Source organism: Rhodnius prolixus, unplaced genomic scaffold (assembly GCF_049639745.1).
Source record: "Rhodnius prolixus isolate KJV_2025 unplaced genomic scaffold, Rpr scaffold_12, whole genome shotgun sequence".
NCBI lineage: Eukaryota > Metazoa > Arthropoda > Insecta > Hemiptera > Reduviidae > Rhodnius > Rhodnius prolixus.
In genome coordinates this window covers 2,806,878-2,834,301 of record NW_027411635.1, presented here as the reverse complement: position 1 = coordinate 2,834,301, position 27,424 = coordinate 2,806,878, and the positions used below count along the sequence as shown (strand labels likewise).

The 27,424-nt window shown below is 35.9% G+C and overlaps 1 protein-coding gene across 1 annotated transcript in view; it reads left to right on the top strand.

Annotated features, from left to right (window-relative positions):
• The first annotated feature begins 4,409 nt into the window (after positions 1–4,409).
• The window catches only part of LOC141461801 (homeobox protein orthopedia-like), a 112,384-nt gene continuing 89,369 nt past the window's right edge, over positions 4,410–27,424 (top strand). The window contains exons 1-2 of the mRNA XM_074143143.1: positions 4,410–4,868; positions 25,655–26,094. Coding sequence (XP_073999244.1) covers positions 4,829–4,868; positions 25,655–26,094 — 480 coding nt within the window. The 5' untranslated portion in view covers positions 4,410–4,828. The remainder of the gene's footprint in view (positions 4,869–25,654; positions 26,095–27,424) is intronic.

Below are 27,424 nucleotides of genomic sequence, written 5' to 3'. Positions count from 1 at the left end.
TCTCTAGCATTCGGGACAGATGGCCATCAAATAGTAGGGATAGATGGCCAATTATTTTTACTTTTTTTTTGTTATAGTTTGGCTCAGTTTCCAATTCACTGCAGAAAAATGCCAACTCAGCATAAAAGACAGAACACTAACCGCGGAAATTATACTGAACAAAATTTGAGATCATATTAACCCCTAAACCCAAACTGTCTTTTCTGCAAGAAAACGAGCCAAGTCTGTTGTCACTTTATTAACTTCTCTCGAGCACATTGCTGTTGTGAAAAACAGAGTTGTAAAGAAATCCAAACCAACAAGAAATACCATCCCCAAAGAGACAATTCTGAAAGAAAGGATTGCCCGAAAAAGAAAACGCTCACCTTCCCTAAAGTTCCGATGAAGAGGACGAATCAGGAATCGAATTTGAAGAGGAAAGTGATGCCATTTTAGAAATCGATGAAACTGAATGTACAGGATATGGGGAAAGCTACAACAAGACCAGAAGAAAAAGATTGGTTGGAATGCATAATATGCCGGAAGTGGTTCCACGAAAATTGCTCTTCTTTTGCATACGCTTGCCAAAATTGTAGTAAAAGCGCATTTAAAAAGAAGAATAATAAGTAAATATTAAGTAACCACTCAATTTTTTCTGTTATTTTTACGTTTTACTAGTGCAATTTCATTTACAATATGTGGCCATCTCTCCCAAGTTCCACTGGCCAACTCACCCAACCCAGTGGGGATAGATGGCCAATTGCTATTTTCTTTTTTGTAAGAATAAAAAAATGTTTCCCTTAGCATTTTTTCTGAAATGTTTACCTTATCTTATGTTTGTGAGCGTATGAGGTTTCCAAAAATAATAATAAAGTAAGCCTAGCCCTTACCAAAAATTTGCAAGCAACCTCCAAATAAAATGGTGCCCATCTCACCCTACTTTACCCTATACTTATCTGGTTCTTTAGTTGTTGGCGGGGGCTCGAAGCCTTCGCTGTTGGCTGACATCTTAACCAGGCTTAAATCTTCAGTATATTCATTCTTCACTAATTTACAGCTATTTTATGTAGCAAAAGCACTAGCAACAACACGATGTTAAATGTTCAAAGATCAAAAAACTGGATTTTATTTTTCTTCCCTTTACGGGGGTCGTTCCCTCCACAAATGCCTTATTTTTCGCCTTTAAATAGTTATTAAATAACTTAAATAGAACTGATTATTTAAGAGAGCAAAATCAAACAATTTCACTATTTAAACGATCATGTTCTTTTAAGTTCTTTATTTAATTATTATAGTTATCAATTTGTTTACAGTTTTAGGAAAGGCTGCATCATGCCTCTCATGACGACACCCATTGGCTTACTATTTTAGTTCGAAATTTTGTCACAGATCCTACTGAGGAACTATCTAGAAAAACATTAGCTCATACTTATTTCAATAAAATCATTTTATTCTATCTAAAATGTGAACTAGCGAGGCCAATAATGGCCAAGCAATGCCTACTAAATCTTTTTGTACAGATTTGAAGTGTGAAGAATTTTTTTTAAGGGTTGTCTCTACAGTGAGGATTCCTTCGCCCAAAATCATTTAATTTTTTATTTTTATCTTCCAAATCTCTCTGTTTTTTGCGTCTTCAATTGAAACACCATATATCCTCCTTAGCCATCTTCAGCCATGACAGCTACGGCCTGCCTCTTCTCCTTCTTCTCTCTGGGTACCATTCTAAGAATCCTTTGTCCTTTCATTCTTGAAACATGTCCGAGCCAGTCCAACCTTTTCTCCGTAATTCTTTGGAGGATGTCCTTCTCTACTTCTATAGTCTTTCTTATCACCGAATTTTCTAACTCTTTCTAAACGGGATTTTCGAGTGGACCTTTTCCAAAAAAATCTATCTCGATTGCCAACAATTTTCATCTGTCTCTTGACTTCCTGGAGTCCATGTTTCACTACCGTACAGTATAATGCTTTCGAATATGGAATTATTATATCAGCCTTTTAACTGACGGTAGTATGTTACTACTCCACAGTAGAGGATTAAGCAACCCTATAGCTCTCTCTGCGACCCTCAGTGATTCTTATTGACATTCTTTCCTAGAGCCGCCATCTACTTCGTAGGATGGTACCCAGATATTTAAAATATGTTGAATTTTTAATTTTCTCTCCCTCGATTTCTAGTGTAGCCCTCCTTGGCTACTCATGATCTCAGTTTTTTCAAAATTGATAGCTAAGCCCCATTTTGTATACTCTTGGGCTAGTCTAGTACACATAAAATTAGCCTCGTCTGAGTCCTCAGTAGATTAGATTAGATTAGGGTGGCCTCAAGGACTACGCCACTGCGACCCCTTTGGATCTATTGTGGCTCCCCAACTTAAGAGCTCGTCCGTTTAATCAGACTCTTAATTCCTGCAGAGCGACTCCTGGGTAAAGCTCACCGGCCTTGGTTTTTCCTTCCCGAGAAGTAACATCCTTAGCCACACGAGCCCCTCACACTGACACAACACATGCAATGCCCGTTTCCTCCTCTTCCTGGGCAGAACCTACAACGGCTATCATCTGCCAGGACCATGCGATGCATGTGTTTTTTGAGCCTGCAATCGCCCAGTTAATAGGGCCTACAATTATCCTTATAGCCCCACGGCCTTGACGGATTAATTCTGCAGTCAGCCTTGGCGAATAGCCTCTAATGAACTCCTTCGCCTGTCTCTGCCCAGCGGTGGCAAGCCACCACTCCTGAGACCTACTCTGCACCCACAGGCCGCAGACAACCCCAAAATAGGGCTCCGGGCCAACGAAGTGTTCCGTAGAGCCTTCCCAGACCCTTGTGTCCTGAATGAACAGATACCCAAACCAGAAAGACCTTATTTTGGTCACTAATATCCTTCAGGGCACCCAGACAGTCCCAAAACAAGCTTAGAGTTGACCTGGTAGGAATTGATAGCTCGTAGAGCCGCCTGGCTGCCCGAGAAAATTACGACCTTAGAATTAGTAATTCCTCGTCCAACAATCTCGGCAGCACAGAACCTAATTGCAGCTAGCTCAGCCTGAAAAACCGTGGCTAGTTTTCCTAGGCTAACCGAAAAGCTACATTTCGGCTTCGCCCCGTACACTCCCGCTCTGTCTTGGAGCCATCCTTGTACCACATCGAATCTCCCACAACTGGGAGTCCTCAGTAATAACCACCTGATCATCGGCGAAGAACAGATTGTGTATGTATTCGCCATTATTTATGAAAAGTTAATTGCATAAATTTCAGCTGGAGAAATGTGACAGTTTCCTGCAGATTTTTTTGTCTCTTTAAAGCAGTGGTTCTTAACCTTTTCAAAGACGCGGAACAATTATGTATATATTTTTCTCGCGGAACACTAACATTAAAAGATATGAAATACGGTATTTAGCAAGAACTTAAAATTAATGAATAATAAAAAATGGAATATAATTTTCAAAAAAGATATATGTATTAATTAAAATTAAAAAGGATAAATTATTACATAGTTTTAAAAAATAAATTCTGAAAATTAAATTCTGAAATATGACTTAAAAAGATGGCCAGCTTTGGTAGTAGAAAATTCAAATTTAAAAAACAAGGAACGATTTTTTGTTTTCGTATCTTTCCTAAGTTTCTAATTTTCAATACATTTAAAATTGAAATTTCGCGGAAAAGCGTTTTTCCCTGATTGAAAATGAAAAAAAAAAATCTTTCTTTTTGTTGAGCAGATGGGTAATATTTGAATAAGATACCCAGAGAAGACAGTCTACTCTAGAACTAGTAGCAGTTATTGCAGAATTCGCTTGATTGCAAGATCTTCTCTGTGGAAGAAGTAAGACAGTTGGGTAAAGCGTGCTTCTTATCCCCTATTTTTAGCGAGATAGAAAATGGAATAAAGAGCGCCACTTTTGAGAGCTCGGCTATATTGCCGCCAAAGGTTCGTGTAGGTGGAGGCGGTTAAAAAAAATAAAAAAAAATAATAATAAAAAAAAAGAAAGAACAAAGAAATTCCAGAAAATATAACCAGAAAAGGGAGTCGGTCTTCTCTGTATAAGTGTGAGAGGGTGGAAGTTGATAGCCTGCCAGGGTTCGAGGAAATATAGGGAGAGTTCCTAGGGAGTCTGGAGATTTTTGGGATACGCTGTGCCTGTAGTGGGATACAGTAATGGGAGTGGCTATAAGTATGATAATGGCTGTGTTAGTTTATTGGCTAGAATAGTAGGGGAGGAAAGTTCTGTGTGTAGTGGTGGGGGTGGGACAACATGACCACGCCCCCAATGGGAAAATCTTCAACAAAAAGAAGAAGTTAGTAATAATTTTAGGAAGGGGAAAAGCTTCGGGTTAGGCTTGCTACAAGTGTCTGAAGAAGAGGGGCTTTCAATTTTATTTTTATTTATTTTTTTTTTGGAGGGATAACTGGGGGGGGGGAAGTTGACCTGCGCTTTGAATACGCCAGTGTTCCTTAAGCCCCGGCACGGCCGCACATTCAATCCGAACTTTGCTAATATTATTATTAACTCGTAAAACCCCTCACCATACCCAACTTTCGAAAAAACGTAAAAAAGAAAAAGAAAAAGTAAGTTTCTATTAACTTTTGAGTTGCTGAGAAAAAAAAAAAAAAAAATTGTGCAGTTCGTGACTAAAATTTCGGGAGTGTTGCCATGATCGCTAGAAATTTTGATTCAGGTTGAACTATACAAACGGGGGGGAAAAAAATAATAATAATTTGTGAAACCGCCATTTTTTATTTATTTTATTTTTTAATTTTTTTTTTTTAATTTAAGTGTGCAAAAAAAGGAATAATTAGAAAAATAGTTCAACTAGTTCGCACATTTCAGTAACAAAATAAAGAATTATTTGGAAATGTTAAATAATTTAAGCCTCATCGGAGCAAATCCAGTAGGTAAGCTGTCACCATTTTCTTAATTAACGTATACAAATATCGATAAAAAATAGTTGATTATTTATCTGGCCCCATAATTGTATATATATTTATATTTATCAGAAAATAGATAACAACAAAAAACTTAATCAAAGATTGAACATTACCTAATTGTGGCAAAGCCTTATAAATTGTTGTAATGGAATGTTAGTAAATTAAACCCCTACAATTGTTGTAGATAACAATGTAGATAACACTATTGCTGTAAATAAGGCAAAACAAAACAATGATGAGGCTCCAACAAATACTAGCTAGGACACAACAATTCTTTAGATCATTATAAATTTAATACTTCTTTCAATTTCGTAGATAAGTATTGCTTTTAAGGGGGTTTTATTGGTGTAGATAATATAAACTGAAACTTAGTTTTAGACCCTAAAAATTGTAGTAGCCAAGGCTTATCATTTGAACAAGAAAAATTAGTAAATTTAATTCTCTTACAATAGTGTATGTTTGTAAGTTTTGTAGCATCGTAGCCATTATTCTTGGTAGGCAAAGTATATATAAAAAAAGTTTGGTCTCCTATGAAAAGCAACAAGATTATTAATTGGTCGGAAATGTAATGAATTTAATTCTCCTACAATTCAGTAAATAAGTTATTATTGCACCTTTATTATAGAAACAAACAATAACAACAACAAATATAAACAAACTTGGGACACCCATAATCTAATTAGATGGGTACCGTAGTAAATTTAATGCTTCTACAAATTGTGTAGATAATTGTCGTTATCGTGGAACTATTGCTGTAGAGATCACAAAATCTAATAAACTTTGTAATTCTCGGAAGTGGTAGCAAACTAATAACAATTAGGTAGAAACATAGTGGATTAATTCTCCTACAATTGTAAGTGTTCGTTTTCGTAGAAATATTACTGCTGATAATAACGCGAAAAATACAACAGTTTTGTCATCTACAAATTGTATTTTTAGACGGTAACAAAGTAAACATTAATACTATTACAATTGTGTAGATGATAGTAATTACTGTAACGTAATTGCTTTAGATAACGCGAATCTAAACAAACTTTAGATTTTCCATAGTGTGGCATAAATACAATCAAATTTGCTAGTAACATAGTAAATTTAATCTGCTAGAATTGTGTAGAGAAATGTTTTTGTGCCGAAATTAATGCAAAACTAAACTATTTGGACATTCAACACATCGTAACTAAGCCTTATCAGTTAGACAGGAGCATCAACAATAATGAACTTAATTGTTAATATTGTAATATTTGCAGTAGAGATCAGCGCAAATCTAAACAAACTTCTAAAGTTTAAACTTGCATGTATTTTGCGAAGACTTATTTACATAAAAAGGAACATAGTAAATTTAATTTCTTACAGGTGTGCAGATAATATATAATTGATGTTTTGTAGCATTATTGCTGCACACAACAATTCAAATCTAAATAACATTGTGTAACAAATATGTTGTTATTGTTGCATTCTTGCCGTAGTTATCAACGCTAATCTAAATAATGATTTGACACTCATTCACACATCGTAGCTACTCAATAGTCTATATCAATTAGTCAGGAACTATAGTAAATTTAATTTCCTATAAATGGATAATACAATTGATGTTTTTATAGTTCTAATACGCAGAGTTGTGGCACCAACAAAATCGTAGCTTATATAAATTAGGCATAAACACTTAAGTTTAATTCTACTCTATTTCGAAAATCGGGAACTGAGGAATCGAGAATCTGCTAATGATTTTTGTTTTAATTATTACAAAATCGCCTCCACCGAGTTTTTGTTTTGTTCCCTAAACTTTTGTTTTGTGGTATTTATTTTCTTAAAAATATGTGTGCAGTAGATTATTTGTGGTTTCTTCCATTATGACGATTGAGCTAGAGATATTTTTTTTTCTCCACTTAACATGATAGTTTCATTGTAGTTATAAACTCCTTAACAAAAACTATGTCTTGATTAAACGATAAGCAAAGACCAAACAATTCATTCGCACCCCTAATTTCAGCCAATTAGAAACGTTCAACAAAAGCTTATGTTTTTTATTTGAATTTTCTACAGTTTTCTTAACTTATTTCCCTTACTTTGGGGGCTGTCTAAGTACTTTAACTTCGACTTTGAAAATTGTTAAAGATGATATTTTAGGATTTATTAGGTGTAACAAACCCTTGAGATGACCTTTTACTTACAAAACATATTTCTTGCTAAAATAATAATTAATTGTATATTAAATCTTCATAAATGTTAATAAATAGGCATTTCATTTTAACTCTACTCCAAATTATTCTTGTGATTTATAATCATCACATTCTCTCGCACATTAAGGAAGAAAAAGGGAAAGTTAGAGTTGGTCTTTTACTGCGGTGATTTGAATCACAGATTTAAAACGAAATATTAGTCTTGAATTCGTCTTATATACAATACTTCTATAATAATTCATTTTCAAACTTCAATTTAATGTAGCCCTTTAATTGAGTACTTGTTGTTTATCAAGTAATTAGTAAAGCTCACATAAATAATTGCCTACTCTAAAAATATGCATTCTTTGCCTCTTTAGTTTTATACATAAGTTTGTAGCATAATTTTGATTTAAAATTACTATATAATTATTTGCATCAGATTAAAAATTTAATCGACGAATACTGAATTTTTATTATTTCTTTTATAATTAATCGTTAAGGTGACATTTTCTTCTAAATACTGAAGAGTAATTTGTTTGAAAAAGAATTTTTGTTTACAAATTGACCTAGTAACATTTAATGATTTTAATTTTTTCAGAGTTACACAATTATCAGGAAAATCTGTTTTCCTTTAATGTTTAATAGTTCAGATTAATAATTATTATATTATATAAATATTAACAAATAATGCAAAGTAATTATTAATTATTAATATATTAAAACTGCACGATAAAGCGTAACGTTGAAAAACACCCAACTTTGACAATTTTTTTCTCTTTTTCTATTGAAGTTAAAATTCCCAAATTTTCTTTATAATATAGGGCAAATCCTTCTTTATGACTGTAATTTTTTTGCTACCACATAGATTAAATAGATTTTGAGAAAAAAGTTGCTGAAAATGAGCAAAAACGGCATTTACAAAAATTGGTCTTGTTCTTGTTCTTCTTTTTCTTGTTGTTGTTACCTTTTGTTACCTACTGCGTAGCGCCGAAACACGTAAACAGATTTTCATGAATTAATAATCATTTTAGTAGTTTACTATTTTGAATGTCACCCTTTTTGTTTGATTACCTCTTTTTAAATAAACTATTAGAGATAAGATGATTCATAATTTTAGTAAAAGCAGCTTCGATTTACTCTAATTTTTCTTTGACATCAATTGTCTTAGTTACTTCATCTTCAGACCACTAATCATTAAAATATTTCCAAATATGTTCAATTGATTTAAATCGGTGGATGAGCTGCATTTTAAAATACTTTTAGACAATTATATAGTTTAAAAATTTACTTTTACTAGCAATGTGGTATGGTTCAGATCGTTGTGCCCATAAAATTTAAAATTTTTTTTGGTTTGGGCACAGCTATCAGTTCTAAAGAATTGTAACAGTTCAGATCAAAGTTTAGCCAGGAATGATACTGAAATCAATATTTTTTTAAATTAAAATTGTCTGGTAGGACAGTTGTATAAGGGTTGATCGTAAAAACTTACACGAAAATGAGTAACGTTGAGAAACACCCAACTTTGACAATTATTTTCTCTTTTACTCGTTTATAAGTGTAATTCAGTACACAGTTTGCAAAATAGACACTGATTCAACCAAAAAAGTTGAATACATTCAATGCCTAACCATTAAAAAAGTGATATTAAGCAAATGGCATACAAATGTTAGACTAGAAGTCCAACTAAAGAGATAAAATTTACGGATATTTTAGTACCGTAGATTAATTTGATGTTTATAAAGTTTCTGACTTAAAAATATTATATTTTTCTTTTGTATTTGCAAGCATTTTTACCCCAACCATCATTTATGATAACCATTACTAGTTTGTCCGGATTTTAAAGCGATTTCTTGTTAATTTTTATAAGTATATATTTAACTCTGGTTAATCTAAGTGGTTAATGAAAAAGCGTGAATATCTAATTGCCACTTCGTTTTGATAAGGATTAAATCCTCATCAGTGGCCCAATTATGATGCAGAGTTATTCTTCATTGAGAGGTTATACTCTTTGTGGTTAAAATCAGGTGACTGCCATGGAGATATGCCCCTACCATATTGATTGGGTTTTGTCTATGTGGTTGGAATTATTTTTATCTATTCTGTAATAAATTCAAATAGGATGTTTTACTAAGTGTAGAATGTATTTCTCTGATTTTGTTATTTTTTTTCCCCGTTATACAATGATTGTTAGTTTTAAAGTTCCGCTGGTTTATCTCAATTACGCATCAGGAGGCTTCCACCCACGTAAACCTCACATACGAGGTTTGGCTATTAAATAACGAGACTGATGCTGCTACAGAAGAACTATGCATGCGCCAAATCCTAACGACCGACAGCTGTGCAGCGCGTAAAGCCTTCTCTTTCGATTGCAGCGTCTCACGTGTTTGTAGAGAAATCTGTCTGACCGGAACCGTCGATTGTGTAAGAGGTGTTAGTTTCGTTTTGCTGAAAAGATGTTTTCCGCGCCTAAAATGAACAATAAAGAGGTGCAAGACCAGATTAGATCGGCATGGGCAGTGTCCGAGTCCGAAACAACTGACAACATTTTTTAGAGATGTGCCAATTGCTTAGACCAGAGATCACCATACTTTTTTGCACTGTGGGCCGAGGGTAATTGACAAAATGACGAACGCGGGCCGCAAAATCTTCATCTTCTTCTTGTTTCGCTATCTCCTTCGTGCCGTGAAGCTTGGAGAAGCAGCCCCAATCGATCTCTATACCGTGCTATCCTTCTCATCCCCGCAAGAGATTCTCCTCTAGCTCGGCCGAGACTTTCAATGTACTCCTCGTACATAGTACGAGGTCTGCCCTTTTGCTCTCTTGCCTATATGTCTGGCATCCAGCATTTGCTTGGCCTTCTGTCAATCCTCCATTCTCAAAACATGGACAAACCATTCCAACTGTCGGGGGCCTCCAGAATTTGCCGCGCTGGCTGTACTTTTAAGTCTTCTCTAATGTGTGCATTCCTGATGCAATCTCTCCTAGTTTTACCTAGGTTGCGCCTCGGAAATCGCATTTCAGCAGCCGACAACTTACTAGCATGCCTATCCAACACCATCTAGCTTTCAGAACCATAGAGGGCAAAAACACCATTTTATATAGCACTAATTTAGCGTCAAGACTCAACTCCTGCTTTCCAATCAGTGTAGTACTTACTTTTGGTAGAAATCCGTTACAGGCATCTTATTATTCTCTGCTTTAGTTCATCTACAGATGCAATCCGGTGAACGAGGTGGCCACTGAATCGCCCCCCGTGTCGATATGACACCATCAGGTATGTAAAGAGATATCTCGATAGGAAATTTGATGGGCATGTTATTAGCATTTCTAAGTCTAGGTGTATCAGAATCAAGCCGGAATTGCATCTGTAGATGAACTAAAGCAGAGAATAAAAGATGCCTGTAACTCGGTTAAAGCCGAATCTATTTCTTTGGGCTATTGGCAGGAAAGCGCATGTCTATGCCTCTCTAATGGTGGAGGCCATTTCGAGCATGATCTGTAATATTAATGAGGAGTAAAATTTATAATAAAATGGAACTTTTCTCCTTATTCAATCAAAAAACCGTTATAATATTATCATTTTGAAATTTCTTATAAGAATCATGTTTTCATTCATAACTTGTAAAATATCGCTCACAGAAAAAAACCGTTCGAGTAAAGTTTTCTTTAAAAAAAATAGAGGAATCTATTTCTTAAATAAAAACCGCACCTTCCCATTTGAAAAACTGAAGTTGGTGCCTGCATCTCGCTTCTGGAAGCACCGAAAAAAATTTACAAATTAAATTTGGATTTCTAACAAAAAACTAAGGGAACACGTATTTTTTAGTTTTGTTTCTAGCTATCTTAGTTTCCGAGAAAAAGTCGTTATCCACATACCTTGGGACACCCTGTATATCATTTCTAGCACTTTCCTTTTTTGTGTGCTGGTTTCTGATTTTGAGTATCTTTGTGTTTGGGAAATCGAAAGTGTGATGATTTTCTGTGCTATGTACCACAGCCCTTAAGATGACCTAGTCCCTAGCTCGAAAGCTCGGCATAGTAAAGTTTATAATGACTGAAACTGGCATTAATTTTTCATCCTATTGAAACTATGATTCAGTCACCAAAAATAGAGAACAGTAAGTAATAAACTACATCAAAACAATTTCATTACAAATATCAAGGAGGGTCAAGTAGCCAAATAACAGCTAGAAATATACTTTCAAATTACAAGAATATAAAATAACATTCTTGAATCCATTAGTATTCATGGATACAGTGGACTTTCTATAAAAATTAAGGCTCTCATAGCCCACTTCACTAATCTATTGCTAGCCATAGATCACACTGCCTTTGGGGCCCCTCCCCCAGGCAGCTGCTAGGTTAGTCGGCTCTTAATTATTTAATAAAAATTGGAATTCGGTTGAAAACCTTAGGGAATTAACAGTTGTATAAGGGTTGACCATCAAAAACTGCACGAAAAAGCGTAACGTTGAAAAACACCCAACTTTGACAATTTTTTTCTCTTTTTTTATAAAAGATTTTTTTTATTAATTTACAACCTGTACATATACATATACATCAAGTAAATGTGTGCTTAATTGAGTTATGCACAGATTGTAGGCTGAAACCTAGTGAATCCAGCGCCACAATCGGGAAGGCATGCTGAGAGGGGTCAGCCAATGCTGGAACTCTCTAGAGGTTGGAAGGAAGTTTAGGAAATTGGTAAAAGGTCGCGGGGCCAACGTCGTGGAGGACTGCCGGGATGGGTTGTTGTGGATAAGGCTTGTGCTGTGGGGGGGATCAGGATGTATGGTTAGGCTATTATGGAAATTAAGGAAGCCGAGAATGGATTAGGTCATTGACAAAAGTCGGTATGGAGAGTTAAATTGGATACATAATAAAAAGCGTTGACGATATGCCGAAGGACTTTAGATTGAAAGGATTGGATTCTTTGGATGTTGGAAGGTTTCGCAGAGCCCCACAGCTCAGCTCCGTTGGTCCAGATGGGTCTTAGTAGTGTCTTGTATAGAGTCAAGTTTGTTCTGTACCTTCATGGCTGATCTCCGCCCTAGCAGTATTCGTAGTTGTCCGTTTCATCTATTGAGTTCTTGTCTTTCCAGTCTAGTGTGTGGGTTCCACGTAAGTCGACCGTCTAAATACAGTCCTAGGTAGCGTACTTGTGTTGAGGTCGGTATTTCTCTGTTGTATATGAGTAATGGGGGACAAGTTTGTCTACGTAAGGTGAATGTAATCTGTTGGCATTTGTCTTCGTTGAGTCTAACTTTCCATTTTTCGCACCAAGTGGAAATGAGGTCAAGGTGTTCTTGGACAAATGAGGAGGCTTCAGAAGGGTTGGAATTTGAGGATAATATTGCGGTATCGTCTGCATAGGTTGTTATTAAGGTATGAGGGTGCGTGGAGATGTCAGCAGTGTACACTATGTATAGGACTGGGCCAAGGATGCTTCTTTGCGGGATCTATAAAAGATGAAATTCTCAAACATTCTTTAAATTATAGGGCAAATCCTCCTTTATGACTGTAATTTTTTTTTGCAGCAACATAGATTAAATAGATTTTGAGAAATAAGTCGCTGAAAATGAGCAAAAACGGCTTTTTCAAAAAATGTTCTTGTTCTTGATGTTGTTACCTTTTTTGTAAACAACGTAGCGCATAATAGCAGTAAGAGAATAAATATGTTATTAGATTAATATACACATTAGGTCGATCGAATTAGGAAACAGAACTTCATAATCAAAGGAAAAATGGGAAATATTAGCTAGAATGGCCAGCAGATCAGTGTATTTTGGCTCTTACTACCGATATAGATAGCAGAGCTAGAATATACATAGTAGGTCGATCGAATTCGGAAATAGAACTTCACAAACAAAGGAAAAATAGGAAATACTAGCTAGAATGGCCAGCAGATCAGTGTATTTTGGCTCTTACTACCGATATAGATAGCAGAGCTAGAATATACATAGTAGGTCGATCGAATTCGGAAATAGAACTTCACAAACAAAGGAAAAATAGGAAATACTAGCTAGAATGGCCAGCAGATCAGTGTATTTTGGCTCTTACTACCGATATAGATAGCAGAGCTAGAATATACATATTAGGTCGATTGAATTTGGAAATAGACCTTCAAATAGGAAATACTAGCTAGAATAGACAGCAGAACAGTATATTTTGGCTCTTACTACCGATATATGTAGATAGCAGAGCTAGAATATACATATTAGGTCGATTGAATTTGGAAATAGACCTTCACAAACAAAGGAAAAATGGGAAATACTAGCTAGAATGGGCCGCAGATCAGTATATTTTGGCTCTTACTGCCGATATAGATAGCAGAGCTAGAATATACTTATTAGGTAGGCGCCACGGTAGCCGAGCGGGTTAAGAGGCGAGACCTGCAAAGCTAATGTGCATTGTGGTACTGGGTTCGATTCCCGGTCTTGGCCTTGGATTTTATTAGTGGTAAAATGAGAAATAGTAAAGTACGTTTGCTAGTCGCCTCCGTCCACGACACCTAGTAAATGGTAGTTGGACGTTAAGCCCCGCCTGAAAAAATAGGCGATTACTTTACTTTACATATTAGGTCGATCGAATTTGGAAATAGACCTTCACAAACAAAGGAAAAATGGGAAATACTAGCTAGAATGGGCCGCAGATCAGTATATTTTGGCTCTTACTGCCGATATAGATAGCAGAGCTAGAATATACTTATTAGGTAGGCGCCACGGTAGCCGAGCGGGTTAAGAGGCGAGACCTGCAAAGCTAATGTGCATTGTGGTACTGGGTTCGATTCCCGGTCTTGGCCTTGGATTTTATTAGTGGTAAAATGAGAAATAGTAAAGTACGTTTGCTAGTCGCCTCCGTCCACGACACCTAGTAAATGGTAGTTGGACGTTAAGCCCCGCCTGAAAAAATAGGCGATTACTTTACTTTACATATTAGGTCGATCGAATTTGGAAATAGAACTTCACAAACAAAGGAAAAATAGGAATGATTAGCTAGAATGGCCAGCAGATCAGTGTATTTTTGCTCTTACTAGCGATATAGATAGCAGAGCTAGAATATACATATGTGGTCGATCGAATTAGGAAATAGAACTTCACATGTGAGGGTCCATGGCCTAGTTATTTCTTATACTTTAATTTTGAAATGTTAATTGAAATTGTCTTTATGTTGTGGGCTTCATTCACATAATCAAATTAATGAAGTAGCATTAAAATCATAACTAGAAAAGTTTGATGGTATTTCTAAAATCGCAATGGCTCCTGATTCGGTGAGCGAACGTTATTTCGCGAGATATATTTTAATTCGTTCTTTACACAGATAGATAATTTAATTTTGACTGCAGATCATAAAAAATGGAAGGAACAATTTAGAAAGGAAAGTGTGCAGGATGGTTGGTGGGTCGTAAAATGGCAACCGGCTCGTAAAGCCAGTAAGCACGCACAGAATGGTTCGCCGGCTGATTTTATGTCTGCAGGCTTAGCGAGCATCTATTCTACTATCTCCATTCTACTTTCAGCTTCTTTCTACCCTCAACTAACTTCTGCAATGTAGCTTTTCATGGCTTTTTCTTACTGAATTCAATGAGGTATTCAACAATTTTTGTTTATAGTCAGTTCAACTGGACTAGTGTTTGTTTACTAAAAATTAATTGATTATCTAAAAATCTTTACTTTTGAAGAAATTTCTTTGTCGTAATCAGGCGTTTTTCCATTGTTTAGAAAACGGCTATTATAATAACACACCAGCATCAGCGTTTCCCAACCTTTTTTGGGCTCGCGTACCACTTGATAGTACATCATTCTAAATTGTACCACTCGTAAAAATGATGGTATTTCGTGAAATTTGTTATTCCGAGAGTTATTATTATCTTTATTTGTATAAAAATAGTTGATGTTCACTTCATAAACTTTGTAAAAGTGTCAGTTCTTAGTTTTAAAACTTTTTTAAATAATTAAAAATTGCGTACATATTTCTCTCTTCAATCTTCTAAATTAATTTCTTTTAAGCATTCAACTACCTGTAAGTACCAATTAAATTTAATGTTGCTTGGTTAGAGCTTACTCATTACAATCAGTCTCTCTAAGCAGATTTTTACATAGTTATCATTTAAGTTCTGTCACATGATAATTCTATTAAATTTTCTTTATCTTTTATCGATAATGATGTAGCTTTTCTTAGAGCATCTTTATAGAAGGGGTTTGAAATCCAATTATTATTTGTGTTTTCGGGTTTTGGAAAATACTCCATGAAAGACAATTTTAATCCAGTTAAATGTGCTATTATATTTTCTCGTATATCTTGAGACAGACTAACCTTATTACTGTACATATTAACAACTTTACTGTTTAATATTATTAATTAAAATAATTTCTATGCATTATAGGAAAAAACGTTTCTATGATATTTTTATGCTTTAATTTTTTAAGACCGCCATTACTAATTATTTTTCGTGCACCAACAACCAGCAACTCGTGTACCACAAGTTGGGAAACGCTGCACTAACCACTATGGTTAACAATGCGTCCTCTAACAACGATATTGTTTCGAATGATATGAAAAATAGGAAATACCAGCTAGAATGGCCAACTGATCAGTGTATTTTGGCTCTTACTGCCGATATCGATAGCAAAGGAAGAATATACATATTGGGTCGATCGAATTAGGAAACAGAACTTCACAAACAAACGAAAAATAGAAATTACTAGCTAGAATGGCCAGCAGATCAGTGTATTTTGGCTCTTACTACCGATATAGATAGCAGAGCTAGAATATACATATTAGGTCGATCGAATTTGGAAACTGAACTTCACAAACAAACGAAAAATAGAAATTACTAGCTAGAATGGCCAGCAGATCAGTGTATTTTGACTCTTACTACCGATATTGATAGCAGAGCTAGAATATACATATTAGGTCGATCGAATTCGGAAACTGAACTTCACAAACAAAGGAAAAATGGGAAATACTAGCTAGAATGGCCAGCCAGCAAGTTAGTGTATGCTGTCTCATATCACAGATATATAAAACAGTATTAAATTAACATATTACATATTAATTCGCAGAAATTTGGATAAAGAACTTGAATAACGAAAGAAAATGTGGAATATATTGGTTTGATTGGCCTGCAGATTGGTGTAGAATTTCGCCCTACAGCTACTATTTGGGGTGTTGCCAAAATGCCTTAACATTAGGACGTCCAAGTGAACACTTTACTTTGTTGCGATGGTCCTAACTCCTTCTGGTCATCGTACAGACGGTAGTCTTGGGACTTCATGAAGTAGCCAGCTTCCACTGTAGCAAATCAGCAGCCAACCATAATTTTATCAAATGGAACTACATTGTCTTTAGTGCCAAGACCTTTTTTAAATTAAAAGTATAATTTAATTTTCAATTATTGAGGCAGATCTGCTTTGTATGTGCCAATGGAAAGCCATCAACACTTTTGGTTGTTTATTAATTCCGGTTGTGACGTAACGCAAGTACTAAGATGTTTCTTCCGCTTTTGTTGAAGTTTATAAGTAATTGATTGTAGTTGATTAATTGTAATTGATTTGAAAAATGTTCGCAGAATAGGTTTGACCCCTCAGTATCTCTCAAATAAATAGTGGAAAATATTGTGCCTAAACCGAAAACTCAGTTTACAATTTTAATTCCTCGTGTGAGAAGGAATGCAATCGCATGGATTTTCGATTTTGATTTCCGAATTCCTTGCCGTCTTTTTTTAAAAAAAGTGTCAAAGGATTTTTTGTAAACTTGTACAGCACGTAAAAGATTGATCAACAGACATCCATATTGTTATTCACTTAAAAAATGTTGGATTAATATTGAACAAAAAAATCAATTTTTAATTCATCTCATTCGGCTTTGCAGTGCCTTCTAAATTTGAGGAAGCAAAAGTGTAACAAGACTAAAAACTTTTTTTTTTTTCTAGTGCGGTAAATTGCCAAGTTTTTTAAAAAAATCTTTTAGGTTCAAGCATTTCTTTTCCTACCAATGACTCAGATAATTCGGGGTGGGTGTTGGTCTAGTGGTGAAGAGCGTGGCTTTGTAAGTGGGAGATCTCCTGTTAGGATTCCGAACTACTTTTTATTGGATAGAAAAAGGTTTTTATAGTTTTGAGCTTAGTTAAGTATGTGCCTGAAAAAATAGGCGATTACTTTTTACTTAACTTTTTACTCTGGTAATTTTGATACTTTGGTAATATCTGAGTATCCTCTAAAGACGTCATTCTCAGAACAAGTTTCGAATGTTCAGAAAGAAAAAAAAGAATCTTGCATTTTCAGAACTGTCTGGCAAATCATTCATAAACGTCAGAAAAATCCCAACTTATATCCTTCTGGAACTTCCAATCCAATCTGGATCTATCAAACCCAACTAAAGAAATAGCTTCATTCTATTTGAAACTGATGTATTAGTTTAGGAGCTAATGACCGCTAAACTTTGCTTGATTATAAACAGGATCTAAATTCACATCTCCAATACCTTGCTTTACATTTAACAAATCAATATGAAGTCTTAAACTACGAGGTGTGGCTATTAAATAACGAAACTATTGCTGTAAAACATTCGCTCCATGCGAATTTACCATTGTTCGAACAGTGCTGGAAGTCTTTTTCCGTGAGCTCCTGCATGACGCGTGCCGCTTTTTCTTTCACAGCTTCAACGGACTGAAATCGTTTTCCTTTTAATGCAGATTTGATTTATGGGAACAGGTGAAAGTCACATGGGGCCAGGTCAGGTGAATAAGGCGGATGGCCTAAAACTGAGATATTGTACTTAAGTAGAAACGTCTTGACAGACAATATAGTGTGAGCTGACGAGTTGTCTTGATGGAGAACCCATGACTTGTTCTTCTACAAATCGGGTCGTTTTTCCTTATTCTTTCACGGAGTTGAGCAACAATTAATGTTGATTAATTATAATCGATATTTTCATCCGTTTTGGACGTGGAAGGGCGACCCGGATGGTCATCATCTCCGACGTCTTCTCGGCCATCTTGGAAACGCTTGAACCACTCAAAAACTTGCGCACGTGATAAACATTCATGGCCATAAACTTCTTTTAATAAAAGATAAGTTTCAGTAGCGGTTTTATCAAGTTTCATGTAAAATTTCACGACAATTCGTTGCTCTGCTACATGTGTAGTCTCATGTTTTCGGCAAAACGAAACTAACACCTCTTATACAAACGACGGTTCCGGTCAGACAGATTTCTCTACAAGCATGTGAGGCGCTGCAATCGAAAGAGAAGACTTTACGCTGCAGAGCTGTCGGTCGTTAGGATTTGGCGCATGCATAGTTCTCTTCTGTAGCAGCATCAGTCTCGTTATTTAATAGCCACACCTCGTATTATAAGACTATACTAGTCTCTATATATGAGTAAAACATCAATTTCTAACGATGTCATGAGTTTAGGAGATAATGCCAGCTAAACTATGTTTGGTTATAAACACGATCTAAATTCACTACTCAATATCTCTCCCTACAATCATCAGATCATTATCACAATCATCACAATTTATAGACTATATCAGATACTATGAACAACTAAAATATAAATTCTATCAATAAATAAGTTTAAGAGATAGTGGCAGTTCAACTTTTCTTAATACAAAGCACGATCTAAATCTAAGTCTGAATATCTCGCCCTACATTTATCACATCAATGTGAAATGATTGCCACTTATAGACTGTAACAGTCTCTAAATACCATTATAAGAAAAATTCTAAAGATTAATTAGTTCAGAAGATAATGGCAGATAAATTTTGCATAGTTCAAAACTTTCGCTAAATACATGAATCAATATCTCACTACACATTCATCAGATCACCTTGCTAACCATTAACATTGTAGAATAATATCTGTTCCTATGTACGGGTTAAATATCAATTCTAACAATAAATTATTGGGTTGCCCGGAAAATAATGCAGGATTTTATGTTTTCTTTAAAATATCCGTCTAAATAGTAAACTGTTTATGTTTGTTGGACTTTTGACTTTTATAAATGTAAACACTTATTAATCCTCTTTCAAACAAAAATGTTTGCCTACCTCAGTAACTGTCTTTACTAAGATGTCAAAGCGTGATTTTCGCATAATTTTTGTTTAACGAGTTCAAAGTGGGCCGGAACGGGGCCCAAACGGGCCAGAAATATCAACGATGTCTGGGGCGAAGGCAGTATAAGTGAGAGCACTGTTCAACGGTGGTTCCAGAGATTTTTGAGAGGGAGACTTGAGCCTTGAAGACAAAGAAGGCCGTGGAAGAAGTTCTGCCCTTGATGACTGTTGTTCTCCGAGCTTTGGTGGAAGAAAATCCCCAGAACAAACTGTTCGAGAACTGGCAGGGAAACTGGAAGTCAGCAAATCAACCGTCGATGACCATCTCAACGCGATTGGGTAGGCGAAAAAGGCTTGAAAGTTGGGTTCCTCACACATTGAACGACCGCCAAAAAGATCAGCGGTATGTAAATTTGTGCTGCACTTCTTTGCCCGAAACAACAGCGATCCTTTTCTGTCCAGAATTGTGACTTGCGATGAAGGAGTGGATCCTCTACGACAACAGCAGACGCTCTGGACAGTGGCTTGACAAAGGAGAAGTAGCACGACATTTTCCAAATCATCAAAAAAAAGGTGATGGTTACTGTTTGATGGGCTTCATTTGGTCTGATTCATTACAGCTTCTTGAATCTTGGCAGAAACCATCAATGCCGAATCGTATTGTAACCAAATTGACGTAATGCATCAGAAATTGGCAATAATGAGAAGTCATCTTTAGCCAATCGAAAGGGGCCCATTCTGTTGTTTGACAACGCTCGGCCACATATTTGACTTCCCGTGAATTGTTGGAGCTTGGCTATGAGACTCTGCCACACCCGACCTACTCACTGGACCTCTCGCCTACTGATTACCATTTTTCTTTTAGACACCTGGACCGCTATTTACAAAATAAAAAATTTTTTGACCAAAGAACATTAGAAAACGCGTTTTCTGAATTTATAAATTCTAAGGATTCCAAATTCTATACAGAGGGTATGGAAAAGTTACCCACACGTTGGCAGAAATGTATAGAAAGTAATGGAGACTATTTTGATTAATAAAAACAGTTATAAATCATTAATTTCTATTTTTTTCTTTTAAAACCATAATCTTGCATTATTTTCAGGACAACCCAATAGTTTAGTTGATTATAGGAGTTAAACGTTAAGTAGTTCAAAACATTATCCAATTTTAACTGTCCATGTCTCGCACCTCATTCGTCAGATCATTATGAAATGTTCAATACTTACAGGACTGGTAGTGGTAGAAATTACACTGCCATTGCAATACTTCTTATTAAAACAGGTAAGATAAAAGAAATACTGCAAATTCTTTAATTAACAAAAAAAGAAGTAAGAGAAATTGTATTGTGATTTCTTGACTTCCTCTTAAGAAAAGAAGCTACGATTAGAATAGCTCCTTCTGAACAGAGAAAAGAGAAATGAAACTGCTATTACAGTACTTCTTTTGAAGAGGGTTTAGGTGAAATTGATTGCAACTACAGTACTTCCCTTTATGAGAGACAAAAACATTAAACTGCAATTACTGTACTTTTCTCTAAGTGAGGAAAGAGGAAGTCAACTGCGGCTGCAAAACATTCCCGTATTAGAAGTTAATGGCGGTAAAAATAGATTGCAGTATTTTTCATTTAATCGAAGTAAGAACTGAAGTAGAAATGCCAAAATTCATCAAAATCAGGCCTAGAGTTATAGAGTTATTATTAATAATTAAAACTGTCCTGTAGGACAGTTGTATAAGGGTTGATCGTCAAAAAGTGCACGAAAAAGCGTAACGTTGAAAAAGACCCAACTTTGACAATTTTTTTCTCTTTTTCTATATAAGATAAAATTCCCAAATTTTCTTTAAAATATAGGGATAATGAATTGCGATTTGATTTAGGGGCTAACCATTATATCTCAGATGAGCATTCATTTAAGTTAATGAAAAATGTGTTTAGAGCTAGAGGACAACTGATGAATTTGAATTTTAGAATAGGGCGGACAAATGTGCAACACCTGTGTTCTATGTGCAATAGAGCAGAAATTGAAGATGTCTACCATTATGTGGCTGTATGCCCCATAATGGTCGGATTTAGAATTGCGTGTTTTGGCAAGAGTTTAAATAAATTCTGTACATCCGCTGGAAGATATAGACAGTTTCTCATGGAAAATTATAATTATTAATTTTGTATTAAAATTATTTTAAAATTGCTCTTAAGTTTCAGTTCTATATTTAGTTGTTGCAAAAAAATTACAGTTATAAAGAAGGATTTGCCCTTTATTTTAAAGAAAATTTGGGAATTTTATCTTTTATAGAAAAAGAGAAAAAAATTGTCAAAGTTGGGTGTTTTTCAACGTTACGCTTTTTCGTGCAGTTTTTGACGATCAACCCTTATACAACTGTCCTGCCGGACAGTTTTAATAAAGGAAAAGTAGTCTCTCTTTGTTTATTTTTGTTTTATTTTAAATTTTGGTTATTGGTCGGGATGGAATTGTAATTATTAGTACAAAAGTGCAACTCAAGCAGACGGACGAGAGTCCATGCTTAAATGTTAAAAATGTGAAAATTACTTTTATGTGTATATTTTGAAATGCCAATAAACAACTTATTATTATTATAGGGCAAACCCTCCTTTATAACGGTAATTTTATTGCAACAACCATGATCTAATAGGTTTCGAGAAAAAAGTTGCCGAAAATGAGCAAAAACGGCTTTTTCAAAAAATGTTCTTGTTCTTGTTCTTCTTGTTGTTGTTGTTCTTCTTCTTGTTACCTTTTTTGTAAACAACGTAGCGCCTAAACGCGTGAACCGATTTTCATGACTGAGGAGTCATTCGATTCGGAATTTTATGTAGATGTGCCTTTTGGGGGTCTCGACGCTGTACATCAAATGAGAGAGGAGTTAGCCTCTTTTAAGTAAGGCCCCCTCCAAAATTATTATTACTAAAATTACTCTGTAAATCTTGGCCCGATTTTGATAAAATTTGGTAGGATGATAGGGTTAGGGCTCCTCTACGTAACATTTAAGCGGCGATCTGCTCTTACACTTGTTAAGGGGAAGTATAGCAATCGTTTCAAATTATCGACATTATTTCCCATGGCATGCACTATATCGAGACCCCCAAAAACGCATATTTACATAAAATTTTTGATCAAATGACACTTCATTCATTAAAAATTAATTCACTAATAATAATAAGTCTGTAGAATCCTGGCGTATGCCGACGATGTCGACATTATAGGAAGATTCTGCCGATGCTGTAAGAACTGCTTTTGTGGAGATAGAAAAGGGCTGGCAGAAGTATGGGCCTTCGTGTAAACGAAAGTAAGACCAAATTTTTAACAAAAGTGTGATCAAAGGTAGGTTTGAAGGTCCCCTTAAGAGTCGGCGGCTACTCATTTGAGAGGGTCGACAGCTTTGTGTACCTGGGATCTCTACTAACTGCTAGTAGTGACGTCTCGAGCGAAATCAGCAGGAGGATCATATCTGAGAATAAGTGCTACTTCGGCCTTTATAGGCACATGAGAAGTAAGTTATTGAACAGGGCACCAAGCTAAGAATTTATAAAACTCTTATTCGCCCTGTTCTGGTATATGCCTCCAGAAACCTGGACAATCACGAAAGCAGATGAACATGAAAGCCTTTTTAGTATTCGAAAGGAAAATACTGCGTAAGATCTTCGAACCAATACGTGAGAACACGACTTGGCGCCGCAGAACAAACAGAGAGCTGTATGCTCTGATGAAAGAGCCGAATATTACGGCGTTGATTAAGCTAATCAGGCTTAGATGGGCTGGACATGTTGCAAGAATGGCCCACGAAGAGATCCCGTACAAGCTTCTACAGGAAGTCCCTGACCCTGAGTTGGGAGACCAAAGCTGAGATGGTTCGACAGTGTGACGCAGTATGTCAGGCAGCTATTGCGTACTAGAAACTGGATGGCGGCTGCAAGAGAGAGGGACGACTGGCGGAGTAAGATCGAGGAGGCCATGACCCTACTAACTGGGTCGTAGTGCCATTGAGAGAGACAGAATAATAATAATTATTTTTGAAAATGCCGTTTTTTGGCCATTTTCGGTAACGTTTTTTCTCGAAATCTATTAAATCTAGGTTGTTGCAAAAAAAAAAAAAATAATAATAATAATGTTTTAAAAGGGGCGAATGCTTTTTCATTTTTAAGATAATTTGGGAATTAATTAATAGCTTAATTAACGCTATAATATTCGGCTCTTTCATCAGAGCATACAGCTCTCTGGTTTGTTCTGCGACGCCAAGTCGTGTTCTCACGTATTGGTCCGAAGATCTTACTCAGTATTTTCCTTTCGAATAATATTAAGGGTAAAAGGGGGGAAAAAATTGTCAAATTTCGGTGTTTTTTCAACATTTCGCTCTTTTGCGTAATTTTGACGATCAACCCCTTATATACAACGGTCCTATAGAATAATTTTGATAACAGTCCACATTTACTGTATTTTTAAACTATTCAAGCTTGGCACTTTATTTCATTTATTGTTAGAATGCCTGCTTAATGTCTCGGTGAGACAATTCTATCTTTTTTAATTAAATATTTTGTCATCCATAAATCTTCTTTTGAATGTTTGGAAAAAAAAATAATTGCAATTGTATCATTGGGACCAACTATTCTAATTTATATAATTGTCAAAAGAGCTTTAGATTAACGTTTTATTAGACGAAAAAATTATTAAGTCAAAAAGATCAATGAAAACAATAATTTGACTGCAACAATATTAGTCTTAAAACAGATCTCATATTTCTGTTTCTTTATTAGTATTTTAATATAAAAATTTAAGTTAATTTAAATATAATATAATATGTTAAGTGTTGTTGCTATCTCTCTCACCGATTGGCATGGATCATTATCGATTTCGCCCTTGACATTATTTGAATTAATCTCGGTTGGGCGACCGGAGAGGGGCGCATCATTAATGTCAAAATCTCCAGAACAGAATTTGGCAAACCACTTTTGGCATAAGCGTTCTGTTAAGGCATCATCACCCTATACACAACATATTTTTTTATGAGCCTCTGCAGCTCGTTTGCCCTTTTCTAAAATAATAGAGCAAAATATGACGAAAATCCACTTTATTTTCTTCGATCTTTACAGCTAAGCAGCAAGCACAAAAGTAATGTTTGTTAAACCGAAATTCATAGAAAGGTTACACTTAATAACATAATCTTTCAAATGAACAATCGAGTTGTGCGCTTGCGCCGAGAATAAAAAAAGAAAATCCGAATGAATCTGTACCCAGGGCCGGATTTTTCTATAGGCTAACTAGGCTTCTGCCTAGGGCCTCAAGATCAAGAGGGGCCTACATTCAAATTATTAGCAAAATTAAAATTACACTGTTCTAAAAACATAGCATATTATATTATATTAACATTTAACATATTGATGTACAGGGTGAACCAGTAAACCTTCGATTATAAAAACAGTACTTGTTTAAAATATTTCCTAACATTTTCTCAAATATTTCAGAGAGTTTAGAAGTATTTTTTTTATTTTATTTTTTTAAGTGCAATTTGTAACCTTTGACTTCCTTATTTTAAGACAATCTACTTTAAAAATTGACTATTGGCCCATCTAAAAGAGTTTTCAATAAATTAAACAACTTGATAACTAACACTAAGTGCTCGTGAACACGTTTTCTTGCAAAACAAACGTAATTTCTCATACGAAGATAGAAGGAATCCTGGAAAATGGTATACCGTTAGAAAGCCCATTAGAAAAGGAAACTTTTTATAAAAAGTGCCAGCACCTAGGTCTGGATAATGATCACGTAAGGGCCTAATGAGTTTTCTTCAAAAATTTCGATTACTTTTATTTTTCCAGTATTCGGAGGAAGATTGAGGCTGTTTGGAGAATAACTTATGCTTTAAAATGGTATCAATTTTTAGAAAATTTATCTGTCTTTCTAACCGTATCATCAGAATCGAATTCGGACTAAAACTGTCTGAGTAATAACATTTTTATTGGGAAAAAGTAATGATTTTAGAAAAAAATTTAAAGAGACGTCACTCAAGAACAGTGGAAAATATGAAGTTGGCCAATACGTCATTGAACTCCACTTCAGATGTACTACACACAGTAGGCCTATGGACATTAGTTACTGGTTCACCCTGTATATCACAGTAGTGATGTATTTTATTATCTCTCATATAATTTACAAACTTAAAAATGGGAGGTGAAAGGGCCTCATAAGTGGAATAGCCTAGGGCCTCTTTTTATCTAAATCCGGCCCTGTCTGTACCAAAATAAAAACCGAACGAACTTATTTGTCAACCCATTATTTTAGAATCACTAAAATTATTTATTTCACAATCATGCCTATGAAAGTTTAAAGAAGACTGAGCAATCAGCACTTCTTTGTTTAAAGAACATTTCATGGAAGGTTCGGGAATTAAGGTAACGACATTCTCTGGTAAGTTTTAGTGAACAGAGTCCAGAGGTGAATAAAACTTGAACAAGATTTCAATAACGGCTGTATCTTTAACTCAACCCATTTTATTAAGGGATGATTGATTTGATTTGCAGGTAAAGACTGTGAAGAAGTGAAGCGACAGATCCTGAGCGCAGCGCACGGAGGCATCGTGGAGAGCAAGCTGGGCGGAGGCGGCGATCTGGGCCACCACCACCACCATGCACACCATCACCACCACCATGGCGCGCCGACGGCGGCGCCTACTGGCGCCCTGCACCAAGGCGCGCGCCTCGAATTCCACACGGCCGCGGCGGCCGCCGCAGTGGCCGCAGCCGCCGCCGCCGGCCTGGGGCTGAGTCCCGCGCCCACAGGTCCGCCCGCAGGCCTGGCCGAAGACGCCGGCAAGCCTGGCAAGCAGAAGCGCCACCGTACCAGGTTTACACCCGCGCAGCTCAACGAGCTTGAGCGTTGCTTTTCCAAGACACACTACCCGGATATCTTCATGCGGGAGGAAATCGCCATGCGCATCGGCCTCACCGAATCTCGAGTTCAGGTATGGTTCACCACCAGTTTGCACTTTTATTTAGCTCTTAGAATTCGTACATAAAACAGATTCTGGAAATTCCTCGATCAATAAATTAATATAATTGTTAAGCAGAAAGAAACACTTTATAGCAGGGTTGGCCAACAAGTCGATCGCGAGGCCAGTTTTGGTCGCAATGTCTGGGGTGGAATTCCGTATACCATGGACTTTGAAGCGATTGTAGAATACAAAAAAACTAAATTCTAAATCGGTCTTTATCTGTAGCTACTTTGAATTAATAAATATTGTTAATAATTATCCATGTTCTTTTAATTCCCCTGGATGTGAGTTTTTTGGCCATTTAAATAATTATTGTTGTGGTTTATTACGTAGGTAGATAAGCCGTATATCTATATTTCAGTTACGAGGTGTACTCAGCGAGCTATTGATGATAGATTAGCAAAAAGTAAGTCATATTATTCTTTCATGATAAATTTTCCTAGCCCCCCCAAAAAACGCGAAAGTGAAATATTGAAATCATATTATCAGCCAGTGTGCTTTTTTATAACAACTTTTTTGTATTTACGAACAAATAGTACAACAACTTATACATTGCAGTTGATAAAAAACTATTTTCTTCATGAGCCTATACCTCGCTGGAATGCATCTTATACTGAAACACAGTGTATAAACATAGTATGCATTTCACACCCCTTCTTCGCCCCTTAGACTACGCCTATAATAACAAGTCGATCGCGACACACTTTTAAGGTGAAAAGTAGATCTTATATACAGAAAAGTTGGCCATCCCTGCTTTATAGCGTCAACACATTACTCAACCCAGATCATCACCCGAGAGCGAACAGACAAGAACCATCAAAAGTACTAATTAGAAGCAGCAAAAGTCTACGATTTCATTCTCTTGATCTGGAAGCCTGCTTGTTCTACTTAACTGCTAAGTTTACTAATACCACGCGTTCGCTACCCGTTTAAATTCACACAGCGTAGCACCGTCTAAAAACATTTATAGAGGATAACTTTGAGCCTGGAATGTAGGTTTGCCCTAAGGCAATCTCAGATTCAGCACTTCTGACACCAGAAGTAAAAAAAGCTGATCCTTCCACCAGCTCCAGAAAACTTTCAGGTGAATTAGTCGTGGCCACTACAACCATAAACCACTATCTGCAGATGATGTACTCGTATTTCCCAGAAATCGACTAAAAATGGATTTTACTTCATTTCCGCTTATCACTTTTATTTAAAAATTTATTTCAAAGGAAGTGATTTTTTTTTTTTATATATTTAAGGCCAATGCCCAAAGGCAATGATACTTAAGGGCAATGCCCAAAGCCAATGATAC